Source organism: Plectrocnemia conspersa, unplaced genomic scaffold (assembly GCF_051122295.1).
Source record: "Plectrocnemia conspersa isolate PC_06_02 unplaced genomic scaffold, ASM5112229v1 ptg000003l, whole genome shotgun sequence".
NCBI lineage: Eukaryota > Metazoa > Arthropoda > Insecta > Trichoptera > Polycentropodidae > Plectrocnemia > Plectrocnemia conspersa.
In genome coordinates this window covers 10,790,463-10,813,017 of record NW_028277167.1, presented here as the reverse complement: position 1 = coordinate 10,813,017, position 22,555 = coordinate 10,790,463, and the positions used below count along the sequence as shown (strand labels likewise).

Sequence of the window (22,555 nt, the reverse complement as noted above, 5' to 3'; positions counted from 1 at the left end):
TATATAAATTAATTTAAGGGGTTAAGTAAAATTTAATTTTCTGAAAGATTAAACAGTATCAATTATATTGTATGTTAAGTGTTTGGTATTACACATAATTGTCTCTTATTTGCATTACCATATAACAGCAAAATTACATTTTTTTAATTATAAAAGGGTCAGTGAAAAACTCTATTGAAACCATGCGATATAAAATATAAAATACTGGCCCTGAGCAGTTTGTCCTCGCTTAGTAGTCTTCACTTCAGTACATTGTGTTGACTGAAGCTAAGCCCAACCTCCTACCTGGGTCGTCGCGAGTAGCAGCAGCTATCGGGTAAAGGTCTCCACTAACTTTACTCAACCATACTAGGATGCCCTCAAAGATTCACAGTGTTAAAATCGTTATTTGTTTCCAATAACTTCATATATATATATGAAGCTATTGGTATATATTATAAATTATTAATATAAATATTTACATATATTCTAATAGTATAAAAACGTTAGTATTTATTATTAAGTTTGACTTTTTAATCGTTTTAGTGTGGTTGTGGTATTCAATATTTGTAAATTACTTATAAGGTGTTTTATATTAAATTTATCTCCCTTAGAAATGAACTATAATATAATAGTACCTGTACATTCCATTATATATTTTAAAAATCAACAGCATCCCTCCATGATTTATGGGTATTGTGTGATATAAAAATAATTGGGTCATACACAACCATGAGGCTGTAGTGAAGCACGTATTTTCCACGACCGCGTTTTTCCGACGCGAAACATGAAAATTTTCATTTTAACCCCGTTTCCTCAAAAGCGAAAAACGTCTAGAATTTGCTTAAGCGCTTCGTGTTTCCGCTAAATTGTCTTCTAACCGACAAGTCTAACTCTGTCGAGTCTTATAAACGCATGTAAATAAATTTACATAAACACGTCCGGTCCCGAAATAGTTTTCTGTTTCGGAGATGTATAAAAATACTACATTGTGAATAATATATATTCTGCATACACGAGTCTGTGTCGTCTGAAATGTATTATATTATATTTTTTTTGTAGCCGAAGGGTTAAATTGGATCTCTATGATTTTTTATGCAAAAGATAAATATTTATTTACAGAAAATAAATATACAAAAGGAGTGAATATTTCGCTCTTTACTTAATAAAAAGGACTTTAAATTTGTAAATGGATATTTTTGATATATAAAATGTGCCAGTTCAAGGAACATAGCATCGCAAATTAAAAGTTGTTCAAGGTGTGTTTAATGGCCTTAAAAATTAAAATACAAAGGCTCATTTAGTCATCAGAAGGTTTACATTTACAAGTCAATAAAAAAATTGCTTATTTAATTATATTTCATTAATATTTGCAAAATATTTAACTTGTTACAAATTGCCGTCAATAATTCTTGAAAACACATCGATATGGTTTTGAGTTACGAATGTTATTTTAAAAATCTTAAGTTAGTTAAATACAAAATGTATAAAAAATATTTTTTTTATTATTTTCCATTTATAAAAATAGTCGTTGCAAGAAGTTTATTTATTAAATTTATTTGAAATATATGAACAGTTTTTTTAAGTAAAAAATAAAATAACCGCTCCTTGCTCTCTTTATCCGAGTGCTGATGTGAGTAAGTGTCAAGTCTTTTAAGCTTTTAAACTACTCGTGGGTCGAAATATACACATATTAGACACTATATATACAATAGTAAATTTTTAGGCAAAAAAATCATACTTAATTAAGCCACATTGCTAGAATTTTTTTAAAAACTGTTATGGAAAAGTTTTTTTTTGCTTAGAATGAAAATTTTGAATACATATATACTATTATATTATTTGTAAGGAATGCGTAAAAAATTTTTTAGAGAAATGTTACTAATTTAAATTGAAATTTTATTAATTATGCTTCGTGGCAACGCAGCACATAAAAAATGCTTGCAGCATAGTGATATTTTTGTTAATTTTTTGTATTAATGACATTTATATAGACTTATTACTAAAGTAATAACACTGTTATGCTGATTTTTAAAAGAGTTTTTTTTAATATTTTTTTTAATTAGAAAATGATTATAAACCAGTAATTTGTACTTAATTTTACTTAAATATACGAGAATAAAAATGTCATATGCTTACACCTATCTCTTGATTTACGTGGTAGATAAGTTCCTGAAAATATCGTGTATTCCAAAATGCAACTTCGGACACTGCATGGGCAGTGGAAGAGGTTCCATATGTAAGTCAAGTGCAAGCAGTGGTAGTAAGCAATTAAATGCGCTTCACGTGTAGTACATTATATGGTTCTATTTGTAGTATTTTAAAAAATGTTTTTTTTAAGCCGAGTAAAAGTGAAACAGGGTGAAGTAATGCGTAAATCGAGTGACAAGTGTACTTTGTTGATTGTTTTCTATTTTGCTTCTATTACAGAATACTCAATAAAATAATATCAGTTAATTTATGAATTTTCAATATAATTAAACTAAAATAAAATATAAAGCCGGCGTTCAAAGTTTTATCGTTTAAAAAAAAATTGTATTACTTTTTACTGCAAATCGAGTTGAAATTGCTTAATAACTAATCCTTATCTGACTTGTAAACCGATCCCCTTTTTTCACAATGAAAATTGCAAAATGTCTCAAAACGCATTATTAGATGGTAAAGTTTCCTTGCGTGTAAAATTTTTACACGCAATTTTCTACGAAGGTCGCAGCCAGAAAATATTTGACGTCCGCCTAATGGAAATTCGCTTCCAAATAAATCCCACGATTAATTTTCTCTTTCGGTCTTTTTCGTCGTGGAGAACATCCAATACCACGGTAATTTGATCGTAGGTAATTACTCTTAGGGAGTCTCCGCCCTTAACGAGCCCGAAGGCATTGAAAGGAATGTATTTAAAAACATTTGCAAATATATACCTACAAAGGTACACATCGACAAAGTAAATCTAAATTAAATAAGGATAAAAATATATCTCAAGTGTGTATTTTTAGTCACTGGTTGTGTAAAAGATCGGCAAATGAAGGTAGAAAATAGCCACCGATTGTTTTTACTCTACTTTTGTGCAAACAAAAGATTGGAACAGTTGTACACATATACACTTTGTGGCATTTCCCTCTAATAAACGACTGACCTCCATTATGATGAAAGCTTTAATAAGACTAGTTTTATTTCTGACTTTGCATTCAATTGGTGCTATTGTAATGGATGCACTCTACGAGATGACGTCATATTTTATTCCATTCCGATTTTGCATAGGATCGCATTGAAAATCTATTTCAGTGACTTGAGTAAACATAAAAGCCCGCAGCTAAATGAAAAACCTTTTAACTGTAAATATGAAAAGAAGGTATTAAATATTCTCACAGATTCATTTATATGTAATAGAAATAAATTTGACGTAAATTGAAATAAAACTAGATTAATTACATAGTTCAGATACGTACGAGTATTCCACATAATATAAAGAATTTAATTCGAATTCCATTGTGGTAGTTAAAGAATTTATATTGGATTGTGATGCTGGACTATCAAGTGCTTTTAAAGTAGTAATTGAAAGAAACAAATAAAGTTGTTGAATATATATAATGTGTTAAAAGAATTTAAATAATAACATGTTAAAACAAAGTAAAATGGGGCAAAAAACTGAATCGCCAAGAATTGGCTAATGTGCTGTATGTTTCATGTTATGTATCAGGGCAGCTCAACCTTTTCGTAGTTGCAATCTATTTTTATAAAAAATCAGCGCGATCTACCAATATATACTGTTTACAAATAAAGAATATTTATTTAAAATTTCAGTACAAAAAAATACAATTTAAAATATAGCAAATAGTAAATTAGAAATTATTGGCAATATTTTTCTTCTGGATTATATGACGAAAGATTGTAATTGAGTTAATTTCTGCTAATTCAATAACAAATTTTTGCTTGCTAATTGTGGGTAACTATAATTTTTTATGTTTTATAATAAATTAAAAACATCACGGATAATCGATTTCTGCTACGCCAACGTACATTAGTGTACAACAAAAGTTCCATTACATTATCCTTATTTTTGATGTAAATATGCGTCTCTGAAGGGCACTGCTTCGAATAGAATATTTTAAAGATAATTTCCATAGCATTATGTGTATTAAGTTTTTTTTAACATGAAACTTTGGCGGATAATGTAGTGGTATGGTTAAAAGTTTAGATGATTATCATATTGTTGGCACAAAACCTTTGAAATGGAAATAATTTATAAATAGAAAATTTCGTTTCTAATATAAAGTTATTAAAAACTGTAAATGTATCTCCTCATCTCGATTTCCGTGCATAGTTATTATTACAGTATTACAGATAAATATCATTAATTGTAGACTAACCATAATATTTTTTTTCTCAAACCGAGAATTTTGGGAGTTGCTCAAAACAGAAAGTAACGTGTCTTAGTTTAAGTACATAAATAAAAAATAATTACGTAGAAACAATTTTTAATTCATTTTAACTGAACATAACTTATTAATGAAAAGTTAAGCATATTTATCACCAGCTTTAACGTTTATTAAAAATCTTTATTTTTAATCGCATCGATAAATTCACTTCAATTTTGTAGCGCAATAAAGCTTTTAGTGTTGATTCACCCATTCTACTTCTTTGATTTTCAAAAACACCCTTTCCTGGCAGGATATGCCTGATGTGCCTGGCAGGCTAAAAATGTATTCTTTAATTTGGGCAAGATTTGGCTATGAAATGTTTTTTCCACGAAATGACTGAATAGTTGTATCCATTTTCCTTTGCAATTTGTATTTTTCAAAGTGTCATATATTGCCGATCGAAAAACTTTTACAATCACAACTTCATCAAACAGTTCATTCGTATTTATTGTATTATTTGTAACAGTTTCATTATTTTTTACCAGAAGTTTTAATATTAGATCAAGTTAAAAGATTCTAATTTTATATTTTTTTAAGCTTAGGACTGTTTTTAACTATTTATTATACTTGACTGGAGAGCTGGAGCTACAGAAAAATATATTTATACTTCTATTCTAAAGCAAGATGTGTTCGGACATTAATTTTTTATACTTAAATTTATGTTCAGTATTTTCATAATCACCAATTTTATATTATGGTTTCGAGTTGTTTTTATATATAATATTTTTCGATATGATTATGGCAATGTTTTTTAATTGTTAGTATTAGAAAACTTGTTTTAGTTTGTCAAATAGACTTTTTTAATATTAGTATACAAAGGTGTGTTATATATTATTTTCGATGAAGCTTAGAATGTATTACTGACTTAACTCTTTACTAGGCAAGCGTATGTTATTACTAGTTTAATTAGCTGTTTAAATAGTGATTATTTTGTTAAAGCAATGTTTAATATCGATTTTTAAGTTTTGCGATATGTTTAATGAGCGATTTCAACATTATCTTTGTCGGCACTATATACAACATATTAATATATTAGTAACCGTTTTGAAAATAGCGGTTCTCATTTTATTAAATTTTTGCAATGAGTTTATCAGTGTTTTATATAAATAAATGGACTTTCTTTGATTATTCAGGTCTTTTGTTGTTTATAATTCACGTTTTATAACGTCATTGTCCAACAGAAACAGGCTGGAGATGAATTTCAGTAGTCGTTTATCATTTTATTTTTAAAATTTGAAATGCGTGAATATCAAATAATGTATTACAACAAAGTAAATCTAAATATAACCATTGTGCTTACACAGTGGAATAACTCGACCGTGGTTTAAGATTTGCATACATAACGAGAGATATATTCCAGGTTTTAATTTTAATCCTAGAACACATTTCATCCTTTACACCTCGATGGTTTTCAATAGATGTTTTATTAAGTTTCTTGCAAACAATTTATTTTTTAAATCGCAAATAGTTTGATATTTTATTGCTATGAAAATTCTTATTATATAATGATAACGATATACTTTTAGAATATGTATTGTAGTAATTTAATTTGTAAAAATATCACATTAAAAAATATTTAACAATGATATTTTGAAAAATTTTCATATACGAAACGTGACTTTTCAAAGCGCATTTTGTAAATTTTTTAAAGGTGAAAACTACTCTTTATAGCAACTTCATTGATTTATAAAAAATAGGTCAGGAAATAGAAACGATCGATGAACTAAGAAGCGTTAGTGTATATAATAAAATGTCTACGAATTAATTTACCATCAGTAAATAGTTTTCCTTTATTGCTTATTAGATAAGCTACCCGTGAATTTATTTTAGGTTTTCGCAAAAAAATGTTTTAAGCTTTCCAACTTTTATGATCGTTGCTTTTTGCGAGCTTTGAATATTGTTTTGGGTGCTTAGTCTGGTATTGACGATGTATATTGTATTGTTTTAGTACAGACATAATATCATCGCACAATTAACAATACTTTGTTATCTAATCCGATAGCAAATTAACTCATACTCTGCTTTAAAAGCATGAAATTAAAAGTCCACATGTCTCTTATTATTTGGCTTTGACAGTGACATATTCATAAGTAAATACATATTGCAAAAATCACACGGGACACTGAAGCCGCTGATGAAATATAATTACGTAACGTTACAGCAGAATACGAGCAATAAGAGCACCACACACGGTCTTAACTCGACATCATCGATAAAAATGGTTCATACATAATTGATACTATAACATTATTAATTTATTTCTGAATTCCCAAATATATGATTTTAAAAATACATTTGAAAATCAAATACAATATTTATTAGTACAGAATGTTAATATTGCAAATTTTAAGTAATAATATAAAATATTTTTAATATAAAGTCTATGTACTTTAAATAAATGATACCGTAAAACCTTCATTTAACGTGGAATAGCTATAAAATAAAACGAGATACAGACAAATTAGACTTTAGTAGTACATTCAAAGCAACGAACATGAATATTTTTCAAAGAATAACAAGAAGCAATAGGCGTAACCGAAAAAGTTTTATTAAGAAGAGAAATTTATTTACTAAAATAAAAAAGCACGTATTAAATTACCATGAATTATTTATGATTTAATTCTAATGTAAATTATTAGTGTTTATTTATAAAATTACGATTCACACAGCAATCTTTTAAACAGCTTTTTCACTCGCCCCAATGTTGTTGATTGTTATTACCGGTTTTGAGTAGTGGAGAAACGCTTTTTGCGGTTGTTCGAGATTAATTAGCACGCCGGAACAATAAAATTTGATTGTTCAGCACAAAAGATGGGTTGGTCGGACAAGATGGTGCGTTTTGTTGTGTGACGCCAGCAAGCCGACGCTTTGCGTGGGCGTAAGCTTCCAAAGCTTACCCATCACGACTCTAACCATCCCCCAAAAACACCCTTGAGGTGCCTTTTCGGGAGGAAAACGCCTCCATAGACCACCCCTCTCGTTCGCCCACGCTCCAAACGTCCAACGGCTTTTCAGTTTAGGGTGTGTGTTTGAATTTACCAAAGACAAACGCGTTTCGACAAATATGCCTATATTAAAAACCGACTTTTTTCAAAGTAATCTATGTATTTGGTCATTCTTTAATTTGGACTAAAATAGACGAATGTAATTTGTACTATGTATTGTCTATTAGAACTGATGAAACAGCACAGCTATCCTAAATAAGCATCTATTCAAATTAACATCTAAAATAACATAAAATAGTATAAGACTAGACATATATATGTATTACAAGTAACAATACACGTTGAATGAATATTAATCATAAAATATGATAATATTATAGTTATTTGATTTTTTTATATATTAACTTAAATACTTATTAATGGTTTTTGTTCATAAATTTTATATTGTGACAAAATCCCTCGATTCTAAAATCCAGACTGATGTAGCCTATACCGGCTTTCAAAAAGGATCAGACAAAGTTTGTCATGAACTACTTCTTCAGAAGTTAATCAACTTTGATTTCTAAAACAGCCTTGTTAGTTCAAGTTACCACCGTCAGTATGTGGACTATGGTAGTCGTCGCTCATTCTAGCGTACCACAAGGATCTAATCTGGGTCCTTTGTTTTTTTATCTTCATCAATGACATACATGCGGCAATTAGAAACTCGGAATAATTATTATATGCTAATGATGAAATATGGATTTTTTTTTTTCAAAAAAAAAAAGTCGATTGACAATCGATTCTCCTTCAGCACCCCCAAGTGTCACGTTGTCACATTTTCTAGATCCAGCGGAATTTTCCTATAATTTTGTCGGAGGTGTTTTAAGCAGAAATACTTCCGTAAATGACTGAAGTGACATTTGAGCATGGATGAAGATTTTGTATGCACATTGTCAAAGTTTGAAATAATTCGAGTTTTGTACAATACGCTAGAGTTCTCGAATATACCTTTGCGGGTTCGTCAATTAAACCATCTTCTATTCATAATCTAATTTATTAATAAAATATGCCTGTTCGAGGCTTCTTTGGGCGTACCTTATGACATAACTAATTAAGTTACAAGAAGTGGCGTAGCTATGGGGGGCGGGCCGCCCCGTGCGGCACTTGCTTAGGGGCGGCATATTCGCGATGGGATCGTCTAGTGTGGTTCTTAACCCTGAATGCACTAAAACATATATAAACCCACGAATAACAAGAGCTTAATATTAAGCAATTTATTATTTAAAAAAATGCTGATTTTATGACCCTGCAAAAAATGTATGGGTGGGGGGGGGGCGGCAATTTTAAGCGGCACATACCATAGCTGCGCCACTGGTTACAAGGTACACGCCATAAATCAGAAAAGATTTAAATATACATCGCCATGAGGAGCGATAAACCGCAAATTCTGGTTAAACCTCAAGATGACCGTTCGTAATGTTTATTGGCTAACAGCAATTAATTTACAAAAAACCCTTCTATAATTAGTCATCCTACTGAAAAGGAGCAAATTAAAAAAATATCATGGATATAAATACTAATACGCGAAGAACCAGGAACTTATCACTTCATTTCAGACACATCTAAGGACCTCCTCTCTGAGATTTTATCAAACACTACTAACAGCTACAGTTGAATATCTTATAATTTTTTAAACGTATAAAAAACTATAATTTTTAAACGTTTTTCTTGGTTGAGTTGCTCCTTGGTCGCGATTATTTTTTTGTAGTATGTATTTATATGCAAAGTTTTATTACCCCGACTTCTCAAATTTTGGAGAATTCTTAAGAAATTTTAATGGATAAAAAAATGTATGCAAATATTGCAGCTACATTATTACATATAATTCTTAAAATAACCCTTTAAAACACATGCCATCTAAAGTAGAATCAAACATCCTTGTCCTTTTTTTGGTAAAAATATTTCTACCGTGGAAAAAATCCTCTCGTTTTATGTTGATGTTGGTTTATTCGACAACAAAGCTTTAAATAACCACTGTAAATTATTTCTTCTCTTCCCCGTCGATTAAAATATTTTAAATTATTTTTCCATTAATTCGTAAGATGTTGGTTTTCTTACACTACTTTCTGTAAGACTGAAAGAAATTTCTTTCTCTAATTGTTGCGCCAATGATACATTTTCATTTTCTTTAATGGAGTTGCGACGGTTCTTAGAATTCGCGGACCATTAAATAGTCTGCGAATAATTTCTTTCCCCATTACATATATTTATGCTTTTGAAGAAAAACTAAAGAAATCAATTTATACAGAATTGATATTTTCCAATCGTTTCAACAAAAAATTTAAGGGCCCTTTGGCTGTCAAAAATAATCGTGAGACAATTGGCAATAATAGCTGTTGCTTCTTCACAAACAAATATAAAAGAAACTTTTTGGATTATCAATAAAGAAAAAAAAACCCTCAATTATTTTGTATTCTCCCCATGCGTAATTTTTTCTTATCAGAGCGGGTTTTTAGATCATCAAAGCAAAGATAAAGCCGCCGGCCGGTTATAGTAATAAAAAAAATCGCAAAAATTGTTGGTCATTTAAATAATGTAGATCTTCCGAGAAAGTATGCATCTTTTCAAACATTTAATTATCTGAGTGTCTCATTTTATTACTTATGCAAAAATAATTCGAGTGTTGAAAATTTTTTAATAATATTTTACAAATTTATTTTTTAAGAATTAAACATTCCCAGACCCCTAAAACCTTTCAAGAAGTTTGCATATTAGGCATGAACCTATCTTTTTAAAAAGGGCACTGGTTGTAAAGCTTTTAAAAATATTAGTATAAATTAAATTTTATATAATAAAAAATGACTTATAAAATTTCTCGAGAGATGAAAATTCTCGATTTGACATTTTTCTCAAAAAATAATATTAACTATAATATAATATTGTTTTGATCTTAAGTTGATAAATGAAACGAATGGTCTGGTATCAATTTAAGGTAACAAATAAATGATTTTGCATTATATGTCGATATGATTAATTCAATAAATATTTTTTTATGCTTCAAATGTAAATATCAGTGATATCACACATGGAAAAAATAAAAAATTGGATAATGGATGCTGTAATATTTTATATAAAGAATAACTAAAAAAAAGTTTAAAATAAAGTTGAAAACTCTATAGCGCTTCAAGATGATCATAACATATTTCTTTATATTATATTTGTGTACCTTCCTATAAAAATATAGATAGCATGGGAAAATACTATTGAACTACCATTTTGCCTTTTTGATAAGAGGCGAGTCTATTAGGGGGTTTGATAAGATCATTTGGAGAGCTTACAAGTGTGGTAAAAGGTAAATTGATTTCTGAAGTATATAGAATTATATAATACTATACGTATATTTCGTTATACTATAATATTAAATTGATAAAATAATATACCGTACCATTAGTTTCAAGATAAGTAATAATTTTCATGTTCTAAAGGCCAAGCAAGATTTGCACAATAATGAGAATTTCAAGAAAGGATTTTCTTCATTCTTTACGCTCTATTTTCCCATGAAAAATGGAAAATAGCTCCTTTGAGCTCATTTATCTTGAGATGCATACAGTATAAATCTTTACAACGCCACTATGTATCCTTTCCGAGAGCTGCCTTATATATAAATATTGTATACTGTTTACCCTTCTAACAACCCTGTAAATATGTTGTTTTTATCATTTATAATAAATATTCTCCTGGGAGATATTTAGTTCTTTAGACATCCAGTAAAAAACAGTAACAAATTAATGACTCCACGCAATAGACATAGTCGAAATAAAACCCCTTTTTTGCAAAAAGGTCGCGCATAAATTGCGACCTTTAAAACATACGTCACATAAACATATTATACTTATATACCTACATATTGGCAGTATTTGTGAGTTTCGATTTCGAAAGAACGTTAAAATTTTCCACCCAGTTTCCTGTAAGCTGAATTTACGTATCTTTTTTTTACGTAATGCACGAACACCCTTTTACGTTTTACGACTTTGCGTAAATTGAATACGCGTGTATGAGCGCGAAATGTCCGCGCCGAATAGAATTTGAGTTACTATATTTTTGTTATGAAATATAAAAAAATATATATATGGACATTGCAAAGGGATCGAGAATATCTAATTTCAAGTCACCGGCACAATAAATAAAGGTTATTGATTTTTCACGTTTCTAATAACGGCCAATACCAAAAAAGAGGATATTTATTGGTTAGATTGAATTTATTCTGCTGTAGAATTAAATGTTTAAATAAACATTGTAAAATATCTTACAATACAAGAAATAATATAATCATGATATTGAGAAACATTTATTTTAAAATGTTATAATGAAGTATCTCTATTATATTTTGCAAAGAATATAAAAGTGTATTAGAATAGTTTTTGATATATTTTTTACAGTCCATCTTCTGTGTATATTAAGTTGATATATCATTCTTATATTCTGTTTAGAATATGTATCATATATATATATTTAGAATATGTAATAATACAATACAATTTAGGATCTTATCTAAGCACACTTTGTTATTGATTATATCAGAGTTTTAATCATAATTTTTTCCTGCAATGAAACACTTCAAAAATCATAAAATTTATGCTGAATTATTAACACGTATTTTCAAGCTGTTTTTTGATATTTCAACAGACTTGACTATTTTGGCAACTGCCGACAGACTAATGATAGTCGTCTGTCTCGTCGAAAAGATAGCCCTTTTTTATCGCCAGTTATTATAAGGTCAAACATGTTTGAATTTTATTTGTGAAACCCTGGATTAGATTGTTTATGTATAAAATACATTATAAAATATTATTAAAATTATTTATCTGCTCTCTGAAAAGATAAAATAATTAAAATTATGATAGAATATGGTGTACAATCTTAATATTATAATATAAATATTTTATTTTTTATTTCAGGTGCATAATGGGTCGCTTTGTGATATTATTGTTCGTAATCGGTGTAATGACATCTCACAAAAGTTTTGTGGATCCAGCAGCGCTACCCCAGACTCATGCAGATAAAGGTAATTTCTTTTAAATCGTTCACAACCATTTCATAAATATTAAATCGCTAATTATAAGAATATTTATTCTGAAAATAACTCCCGAACAAACAATTGGCTTACGAATAATGTGAAATTATCAAAGATAACTTCAATAAATAACGAAAATTAAGTTCAAAATGGAACAATAAGAATATTCATTGTAAATATCAGGGATTGGATTTAACAATGGGAAATTTTCATACGGGGCTTAAATTTTGTGTATTGTTAGAGTTGAATAAAAGAGACTTGCTATAAAAATATAATATCATATTTAAAAGTATAAATCTTAAATAAAATTCATTTTAATTACTTTCACAAGTACTACAATCAGTATGTGAATGCAAATTATCTACTTGTTTTTTCCATCATTTCATGAATAAATTTCGCGTTTGATTTATTGCCGTTGAACCTTATTTGCATCTTAAAAGACGACAGAGACAATCTCTTTGCGACTTTCACACGTCAAGTTAAGGTCAAGCTTTTTTCATAATCTAAAACTCGAGTGTTTAAATATATACATAATGATATAAAATATGGTAATATATTTAGCTTTAAAAGATAGTTCATTTATCTACATATTTTATTATTTTTTATTAAAAGAGTAAAGCGCATATATTATTATTTATTTATAATAAACAAATAATAATATATACGCTTAAGCTAAATTTCTTTCAGCCCCGTAACCTGATATACTATATATTACATAGAACGCAGAAAGAGCTTTATCGAAAGCTTTTAGTAGATACTAGATGATATTTTAAATAAAAATGTTGCGTCAAATGAAAAGACTACTATTGTCCAAACGGTATCGGGTGTAATCTTTTTTAAGAGCAACTTTACCAATTTACTAGAGCTTTAGATACAAGTTTTCATCCGGTTAAGATTCACAATCTGTGATTAGACCCGCATTAAACCCACGCAATGTTGATCCTTTGTATCACAATAATGTATGTTGAAAAAATTAATATAGCCAGCTTCAGGCCACGTCCGCTAGTGATCGATTTATGAGATAATAAATAAGGGATGTACGCAAATCATCTCATGAAATTTTAATTAAGTAAAGCCACTGAGAGCTTTGCAAAACTTAGCAAGCTTAGCTTTAAAAATTGTTTTCGAAATATTCACGCTACGGTGAATAACAAATACAAATGTATTACGGTGTTCATGATAAAATAAATTTAGGTGAAAGTAGCTGATTTAATTACTAATATAATAAGTCAAATTCAGTATTATATTTAATAGCTCGATATACAAAAAAAGTTGGTCTACATATTTTTTCAAAAGAAAATTTTTAAGCATTTAATTTACCTGATAACAAATAGCGTATTTATAAATATATTATGATAACTATTATTTTCTTTATTTGAATCAATCCATAACAATGAGTATTTACGTTGACAAAGGATTAAATGTGTCATGTTATCGTTAACAAAGCCAATCACGTGTTGATTAAGCCTCGGAACTAACGAGAAAATTTTAACAAGCTGTATCCATAACTTTGGGCAAGTGTATCACGTTTTATTCCAGATTTTATTTAATCTTTATATCTGTGATGCTTAATAGTTTATTTTATAACAAAAGTTCACAATATGTTTTACAAAAAAATATTTACCTTATTAAATTAATATTTTTCTTCTGGTACAAAATAAAATTATAGTAATAAAAAAATTATACTCCACATCGTCTCTCTTCCTATTTTATTTTCGAAATAATAAAATTTCTATGTTAAGTACTGTGGTGAACTTTGCTAATGTTGTCACACATGTGTACTCGAAACATGACTTATACTTTTTCTGTAACTTTCACGACAACCGCCCTTAGAACGTAACGTAATTTAAACCGCAGATCTCTCGGTATTTACATATCAAACAACTTGCGGTATCTCATTGTCAGCATCACTATTACATATTCGCACAATAGAAAAGCTATAATTAAATGTGAATCATTTTAGCAAAAATCTTTTAGATCTGCTTACAGATAGATTGATTAATGGCTGTTATGCTATATTAACAAACAAAGAAAAATAAATATTGATCTCTTCCATGATAGAGCAATAATCATTAACGTCAGTTACAATAAAATATGCAACAACAATTTTTTACATTGCCTGTTTTTCTTATAATTTTTTTTTTATGTATTTATATACAATTTGCATATATTTACCTCTTAAGGATAACATATTCTATCTAATAAAAACATGTAAAATACGAAAAAATATTAAAATTAGCAGAAAATTATGAGCAAATAATACAATAACAATTATATGTACAGTATTAATCTTCATCACTCGTGACACATTCACTGTCTATTTTAATATATTTTACTGTATTATTATCTGATGTTGAATTTTCATTAAATTGGCAGGATCTTGAAGGTATGTTGTTAAGCTTAATAAATTAGATTTTTTTGAGCCTTTAAAGAAATAGCTTATATGCTCGTAAAAACTTTTAATGAATGATCAATTTTGGATATACGAATTTGTCTAAGTTTTAAATGTTGAATGGAAACTTGGTTTATGAGTATTTTTCATAGAATAAAAATATCCGTTTTCTAGAATGAAAAGTATTGGTGTTTTTCTCTTCTTCAAAATAATTTTTTCCAATCTTTTAGTATATCAGCAAGAACACTCTTTCTGTAAGGGTTAAATAAATGAAATTCTGTGTTGTTTGGTAAAAATTGTTGACCTCTAATTGGAAAAATGTGTATTAAGCGATCATTATATAGCTATTGGTAAATACCGATAAATACGTGTCTCTGTTCTTTGACTTTATATTATAAAAATGCTTAAACAAACTCATTCGAGTGATTTCATCTGTAAAATAATTTTATAATACATATGATACATTTACAGTAAATAACAATTATTATGAAAAAAATAATATTTTGACAAAACACTATTTGATTTTATTTTAACATGAAACAGAAAATGGTTCATTAGGTATTATGTTACCTAAAATTCGTCAAAATTAGTTTTTTTACAAAAAATAATAAATTACTTTTTATTTTTTCCTCATATATATAGTATGTATATATGTTAATGTGTCAATTGTCAACGAAAATAATGATAAATTGTTTGAACTTTCTATCTTAATTTCTTAAATAATACTGCAACATTAACAATAGTTTAACATAAAAAAATATGGTTTCATATTCCATATTAAATGAAATATAAATATTACTTAAATACATGCAATTGTGAGAACTTCCCTTCACCTTTGCCATTCTAATTAACTCTTATTTTTTTTAAATGCGTTTTTATTTGTTTATTAATTTTTTAATCGTAGAATTTTCCATTATAGAATGTAAAGTGTTAAAAAATCACAACCCAATCACTCGATTTGCAATTAATGTATTTTTCAAATTTAAAATGCATCTGGTTAGAGATTATTTGTATATGTTGTACATTTTTTTGGTTATGTAATAAATTAGATCACCTCATTTAAAGAAACGGTATTTTATTGATTTAACAGAAACATGATATGTGCGCAAAGACTAGAGAATATCTGTTTCGTATATGCACGTGATGCGTTTGCTCTTGTGTTTTTGCGGCGTTTTTGTAATATGAGCTTCTCAATCTTTCTATACAAAAAAGGGTAGACAGTTTCTAAAATTATACATACATTATTTTATTCTTTATTTCACTCTTGTAATTGTGATCAACTTCCATTTAACAGAAACTAGGTATATACAATTTGTTGTACTAAATTATTATTATATTTACGCAAAATATAAATAAAAAATATTTTAACCTTATTCATTTTTAAGAAAGAAGACATACATATTTTATCATTTAAGATAAAAGATCTTCAAATATATAGTTTAAAAAAAAATATTTTTTCTTAACCGCATTAAAGTGAAACCGCATAAATCGATTATGAATTATGAGATTATGGTCAAGCAATCACAGCGGATGCGTATTAAAAATTGTTGCAATGACCTAAATAGTCCATGACAAATAAAATATATATCATTGTAAATAAGACTAGTCAGTTTTTACAGTGCTTTATAAATGATAAAAATATAAATTTCGGGTGACTTGATTCGTCGCCGCTAGGGTAATTGTATCTCCGATTAATATTTCACTCATTCTGGGGTACCACAAGAGTCCAATACTCTGCTTTTTTAGTCTTTATCATTGATATACATGCAGAAATTATATACTCGGAATATTGATTATATGCTGATTATCTGAAAGTGTTTAAGAGTATTAGCACAAATTCAGATTCGCTCTTTTTTTAAAAAAATACCTGAAGTCGTTATCATGGTAGTTGTGACAATCGACTATTTCTTAGCATCGCCAAGTGACACTTTGTCACATTTTATCTAGATCCCGTTGTCCGACAGAATGCTCTTACAGTTTAAACGGAGGTGTTTTAACATAAATATTTTCGTTTACTTACCAAAGTTTGCGATAAAGCGTCGAAGATGCTCGCTTTCATTATGCGGAGCGCTTGTTACTCTAATAATTTATTGTCGATTCACGTTCTATATGATGCAGTAGTTCGTAGAGTTCTCGAACTTGGCTCCATTCTCTGGAATTCTAAAGCAGAAAAATACTCCTTGTTGTTGTAGAGAATTCAAAGAAAATTTGTACAAATCGGAGTAGGGGTCTTATCCGTATTTATATCCTAGTGCTTTTTTTTATAAGAGCGTTGAGATACAATTAATTGCACTTTCGGCATAGCATATGCAATAAAGCACTTTTTAAAGTTGTCGGGGAGCGGTATCGACAATATGACAATGTTTGGGTATTCTTAAATACAAGTTTAAAATGCCCTAGAAAGTCGCGATTGCGCCCCTAATTCTTAACGGCCAAGATGTCAGCGCTCGAGAACGCTTCTTTTGCATTAGACATCCAGATTCTAAGCGGGCTTGCCAAATACGAGGTTTTGGGCGATAGCCATGAGAAGTTGGAAAACTATCTTAGGTGTGCACCATATTTTTTTTAATGGACAGTAATGATCAGATTTGTAATAAAAAATAAAAAACTTTTATTGTTTCAAAAAATAGTACATTGTAAAAAACGGTTGTATAAAATGTTTTTTTTTGTGTTTGATGACATATGTTTTAAAATTGAAAATATAGTCAATTATAACGCTTATAATATATTATTTTCTATGGTTATGTTTAATTTTTGTATAAATTCATATTTTTAAAATTGGTTTCATAATTAAATACTTAAAGTATTTTTTTGATTAAATATTATTATTTTTAATATTGATTAAATATTACATTGTAACCACAATACAAAATAGTTACAAGAGCACATTACTAGACAAAGATAGTGGGGTTTACGTGTTGGCACAAGATATCATGTATTATTAGACTTTGACAGTGCAACTTAGCATAGTAATGAATTCATGAATGAATATTTGTTCGCGAGTGTGAAACAACGCAATTATCGTTATCAAACTTGCTAAAGTAAACATTGCTCAATAATGAATTACAATATTCGTGGCGATTTATCGATCCTTGAAAATCGTATTAAAACGTACCACAACTGGCCTTCGAGTTTGGCAGACAGGGACAGATTTGCTGAGTCCGGTTTTTTCTACACCAACTCAACGTTGGAATGTTTTGCTTGCGGTACTTCACTATTAAATTGTAAAGAAGGAGAAGACGTGGAACAGACACATTTGCTCTCGTCGCCTAATTGCCCTTATGTGAACCGACCCAAGGAAAATCAACAAAGCAGAGAGGGTTTTCCTCATTACGCAGACTATTCCACGCACTCTTGGCGATTGAAAACGTTTAATAATTGGCCTCATGATAGTCAACGTAAAAATATATCATTGACTGGACTATTTCATTTAGGCGAAGGAGACAAGGCCATGTGCTATTGGTGCGGTGGAATAGTGTATCACTGGAACACGAACGACGATCCTTGGAAAGAGCACGCTAGGTGGTTTCCGGAATGTTACTACATATTGCTCATGAAAGGCAAAGAGTTTGCTGAGGGGGTCAAAAACGAAACTACTTTCGAAACTGTCTCGCTGGACCGCAACATCTGCAAGATATGTTTTTCAAAGAATATGAGTTGCTTGTTATTCCCTTGTGGTCATGTAGCTACTTGTACGCTATGCGCGCAATCTGTTAAAAATTGTCCGATTTGCCAGAAGGAAGCTAATTCCACGAGGAGAATATATTACTCTTAATTGTGTGTGTATTAAAATACAGACGCTAGAAAGCTTTCAACCGCTAAAGTTGGCGACGTAAATTAATGAAATTATTTACTGTAAGCGATTTGAGCTGAGAGTGCGCTGTGTAATATAGCACATTTAAGCTCTAAACTATGTACATACACAACATTTGTATTTTATGAACTTACATTAAAAATATACGTATACAAAACTGTAAAATCATAGTTCTAATTTATTTTATTGCTTCATAAAATTTAATCTTCTAAGTCTTTTAATTTGTTTGAGTGTATGCGTATCACTAAATATTAGGTTAATGTTAATATTGTTATTTTTAATATAGACTCTCATTTATATTAATAATAAAACTTGAAAAATCAATGATAAAATACAGACAAATAATAATGAAACTCTAATAATTGTTAGGACAATTAATATATCTTAAAAATCGTTTTGAAAAAAAAAGTCTGATACAAGTCGGTTTTATCACTGCCACCGCCACGCATACGCAAAAGTCGGCTTATTTATTCGTGTCTTCATAGTCTGTTGTATTATATATCATTATTTATTTTAAATTTTATATTTATATTTGCATATCCTTTCTATAGATTCGGTAGATCTCTGCCATTTTAAAACAACTTTGTGTCCTCTGATAAATGATGCTTGCCCTACAAGCATTTATATTCCATGGTATATTTAGTAAACATATTTACGATTTATCATTTTTTGTGGTTTACCTCTTATCAATTTTTATCTCTTAAAACCGCGTAAACAATTTTTGTTATGTATTTATATATCAGCTCGACGAACGCATTTTACAGAATAAATTATGTTATCTGATCCTTCAGAGGTTTTCTGCATTTTACACTAATGGTTGTGCTACAGACTATAATTTAAAAAATCCGTACCATATTTTTTTCAAATAATTTAGTTTAAATATAAAAGTAGGTTTAAACAATCACTTATGTTCCATTTTGATTGATGACCTTTTTTATTTTTTTTTGTAGCAAAAATATTATTTTTTAAATGATTTCCGGGACTTTATTTCATCAAGAGTTCAAATAAGTTAATTTACAAAATATAATCTGATGGGTAAGGTCATGAATTTATACAGAAACCTGCTGTTATGGTGGAATATAATAAATTTCTCTTTCTGTCAATCGCTTCTATTAGTAGAATCAAAGATTAGTTTGATGGTAGCATCTTGTAGTAGACGATATTCTTTCAATCTTACCAGATACATAGCATAGCCTTATTTGGGTGTAATTCTGCAAATTCCGCAGTCACCATGATCTTTTTTTACTAATGTTGTTATGCTGAATCCATTTTTCATCGCTTAAATGGTACGTCTATAGAATCCAGTTGTCTCTGAAGATCAAGTTGAAATTTAGATTCTGGACGTAATAGTTTGACCAGGGTTGAGGTGAAGAGTGAAGCAGCTGCTTTTTCTGTCTTCAGCGTCTTTGTCGATGATCGGCTTAACTCTACTTAGTGAGATTCGGATGTGAACTCTCTTGTGTATTAAGTGGAGGATATCAGATGGAACTCAAATTTTAATGTATGTGAATTTGGAGACGAATATACTAGATATTTTGTTTGTTGTGTTATAGTTGAGTTATGTTGTCAATGTCTATTTAATTGAGCGCAAATAATTTGTAACATATTGTAGCGGCTTATACATAACAACACAAATCAAAACCTAGCAGCCGTCAATAAGTATGACTACGATCCCTTCCAATATACACGGCTTACTCTAATGATGCTGTGTACTTTTAATATTGTTGAAATATTTGTCGTTGCGTGAGCGTTGGAGATTTGGCAACCTCTCAATTGCTGTCCCGCATTCAACTTATTGCCAACTTAATACATTCTTGTGCGTGTTTACAGGGCAATGTTGTTAGCTTATATTTCTTTTGTTATGTATGGCATAGCAAAAAGCATACCGATTCACTGGCATGACTAATGGTTTATGCCGCTTTTAACGCAAAATATGAGATTTGCTTTTTTTCTCACAGTAAATTTTAATGAAAGCTTCTTGTACCCGCTGATAATCGATGGAACCACTAGTAGTAACATATTTCTTGATTAATCTTATTTGTCAAATGGCGGTTACTGTCAATCATCTTGATTTATCTACATCTGTAGTGACAAGGTGTTTGCTTTACCTTTATACAGAATAAATTTTGCTTTTACCAAGCGGAAAAACGGGACGGATATATGTTATAACACCACATTTTTATCATTCTTGAAATTCTTCCCATACCACATTTAAGAGAGACAGATTAAGTGATTTAGGTGAATGTAGAGATACATTAAATCTGCATGCATCTACGAATTTTAGAATCACCGTTCATTTTTTATTAATTAGTTCATTAGTAAGAATGGATGATTTCACTCATTTATTTGTAATGAACGTCACCTACTAAATGTTGTCAATACGTCAGAAGCAAGTTGTCAAAACATTTCAGCAGCAGTTCCTCATAAAATAAACGAACCTCTTACTTGACGGGATTAGATATTGACACGGACATTTTGAGCTCAATGTTGATGTTGCGAAGGCCCTGTAAGCTCATCACCTAGTGAAAACGCGTGTTTCAAATATTACAGCTAAAGTTAGCATTAGAATAAGTCTATAAATAATAATACGACGAATTTGAGTAGCAAAATAATAAATATCATTATTCGCGGCGATCTGTTAGTCCTAGAAAATCTGATTAAAAGGCATTCTGGTTAAGTAGACAGGAACAAATTGGCTGAATCCGGTTTTCTCTACACCAACTCGGAGACATTATATTTTTGCTTGCGGTACTTTTCTATTAAATAGAAAATCAGGAATAGACATTTGCTTTTATCGCTTAATTGCTCTTATGTGAGCCCACTAAAGGTAAAGTTGGAAAGCGGATATCCTAATTACGCAAACTTATCCACTAACTCTTGACGATTGAAAACGTTCGATAATTGTCCGTATGAGTCTGTTAATTTATATGTATAAGACAAGGTTATGTAATACTATTAGGGTGGCATACTGACAACGTGAATTATGATTCTTATAAAAATAATGCTAGATGGTTTCCTGGATATTACTATGTAGTGCTTATGAAAGACAAGTATGCTGAGTGGGTTAAAAACGAAATTATTCTCGCAACTGACTAGCTGGACCACAACACCTTAAATTTATGCTTCTCAAAGGATGTGGTCTGCTTGTTATTCCCATGTGGTAATTAAGCTGTTAATACGGTTTTACAGTATCCTCTATAAATGTTTTCTATATTCCAGAAGGAAATTAATTCCATATATTTTTATTATTTGTACAATATGACGGCAATTTATTAATGCAAAAGGTTTGTGCTTAGAGCATTATGGTGTAACTAGTGTTTTTCATTTTTGGATGTTTTCTATTTCTCGAGAAATGACAAATTGTGCCAAATTTTTCGGGACATATAAAAGTATTAGGAAAATATCTTTGTATATGTAAAGTATTTTAACTGGTTTTATTTACAACAATCTCGTCTAAGATTTATGCATGTAAATTATATTATAGTAAGTGTTTCTTCTCAAGTTTTTTTCGAGAAAAATGCTAAATCAAAATTCTCATTCCTACAGAAATTTACTGATTTCTAGAGGAATGAGTTTTTTTTTGTGAAAAATTAAATTTGAACGAAATATGCATTTGAAAATGTGCGTAGAAAATACCAAAAAAATGTTTACGATTTTCATAACAACTCTAATCGGCCTTATCTTTGATGAGATAATATAAGAGCTACATATTTTTATTTTCACCATTAAAATTGGTCTTAATGACCAACTATTAATTTTAGTATATATTTAATAATTTATATTTTGAACACTATATTCATGCATTGGCGAACAAAAGTTTTCTGTTCTATACTACAAAATCACTAATAGTAAATGAGTTCGAAGTCTTTTAAAGTTGTTCACATTGAGGAGTTTGCTGCCTCGATGTTGACGTGCTGTTGGAGCCTCGTTTCATGTTGCGAACAGCACTGG

At 29.4% G+C, this 22,555-nt stretch overlaps 2 protein-coding genes across 2 annotated transcripts in view; both read left to right on the top strand.

Annotated features, from left to right (window-relative positions):
- Positions 1 to 22,555, top strand: part of LOC148236578 (uncharacterized) — a 79,078-nt gene that overhangs the window by 23,418 nt on the left and 33,105 nt on the right. Inside the window, exon 2 of the mRNA XM_088182371.1 lies at positions 12,283 to 12,389. Within this exon, the coding sequence (XP_088038497.1) occupies positions 12,290 to 12,389 (100 nt within the window). The 5' untranslated portion in view covers positions 12,283 to 12,289. The remainder of the gene's footprint in view (positions 1 to 12,282; positions 12,390 to 22,555) is intronic.
- LOC148236579 (baculoviral IAP repeat-containing protein 7-B-like) lies at positions 17,701 to 18,769 on the top strand. The gene has a single exon (XM_088182078.1). It carries the CDS (start codon positions 17,849 to 17,851, stop codon positions 18,563 to 18,565), a length of 717 nt encoding a protein of 238 aa, XP_088038204.1. The 5' UTR covers positions 17,701 to 17,848; the 3' UTR covers positions 18,566 to 18,769.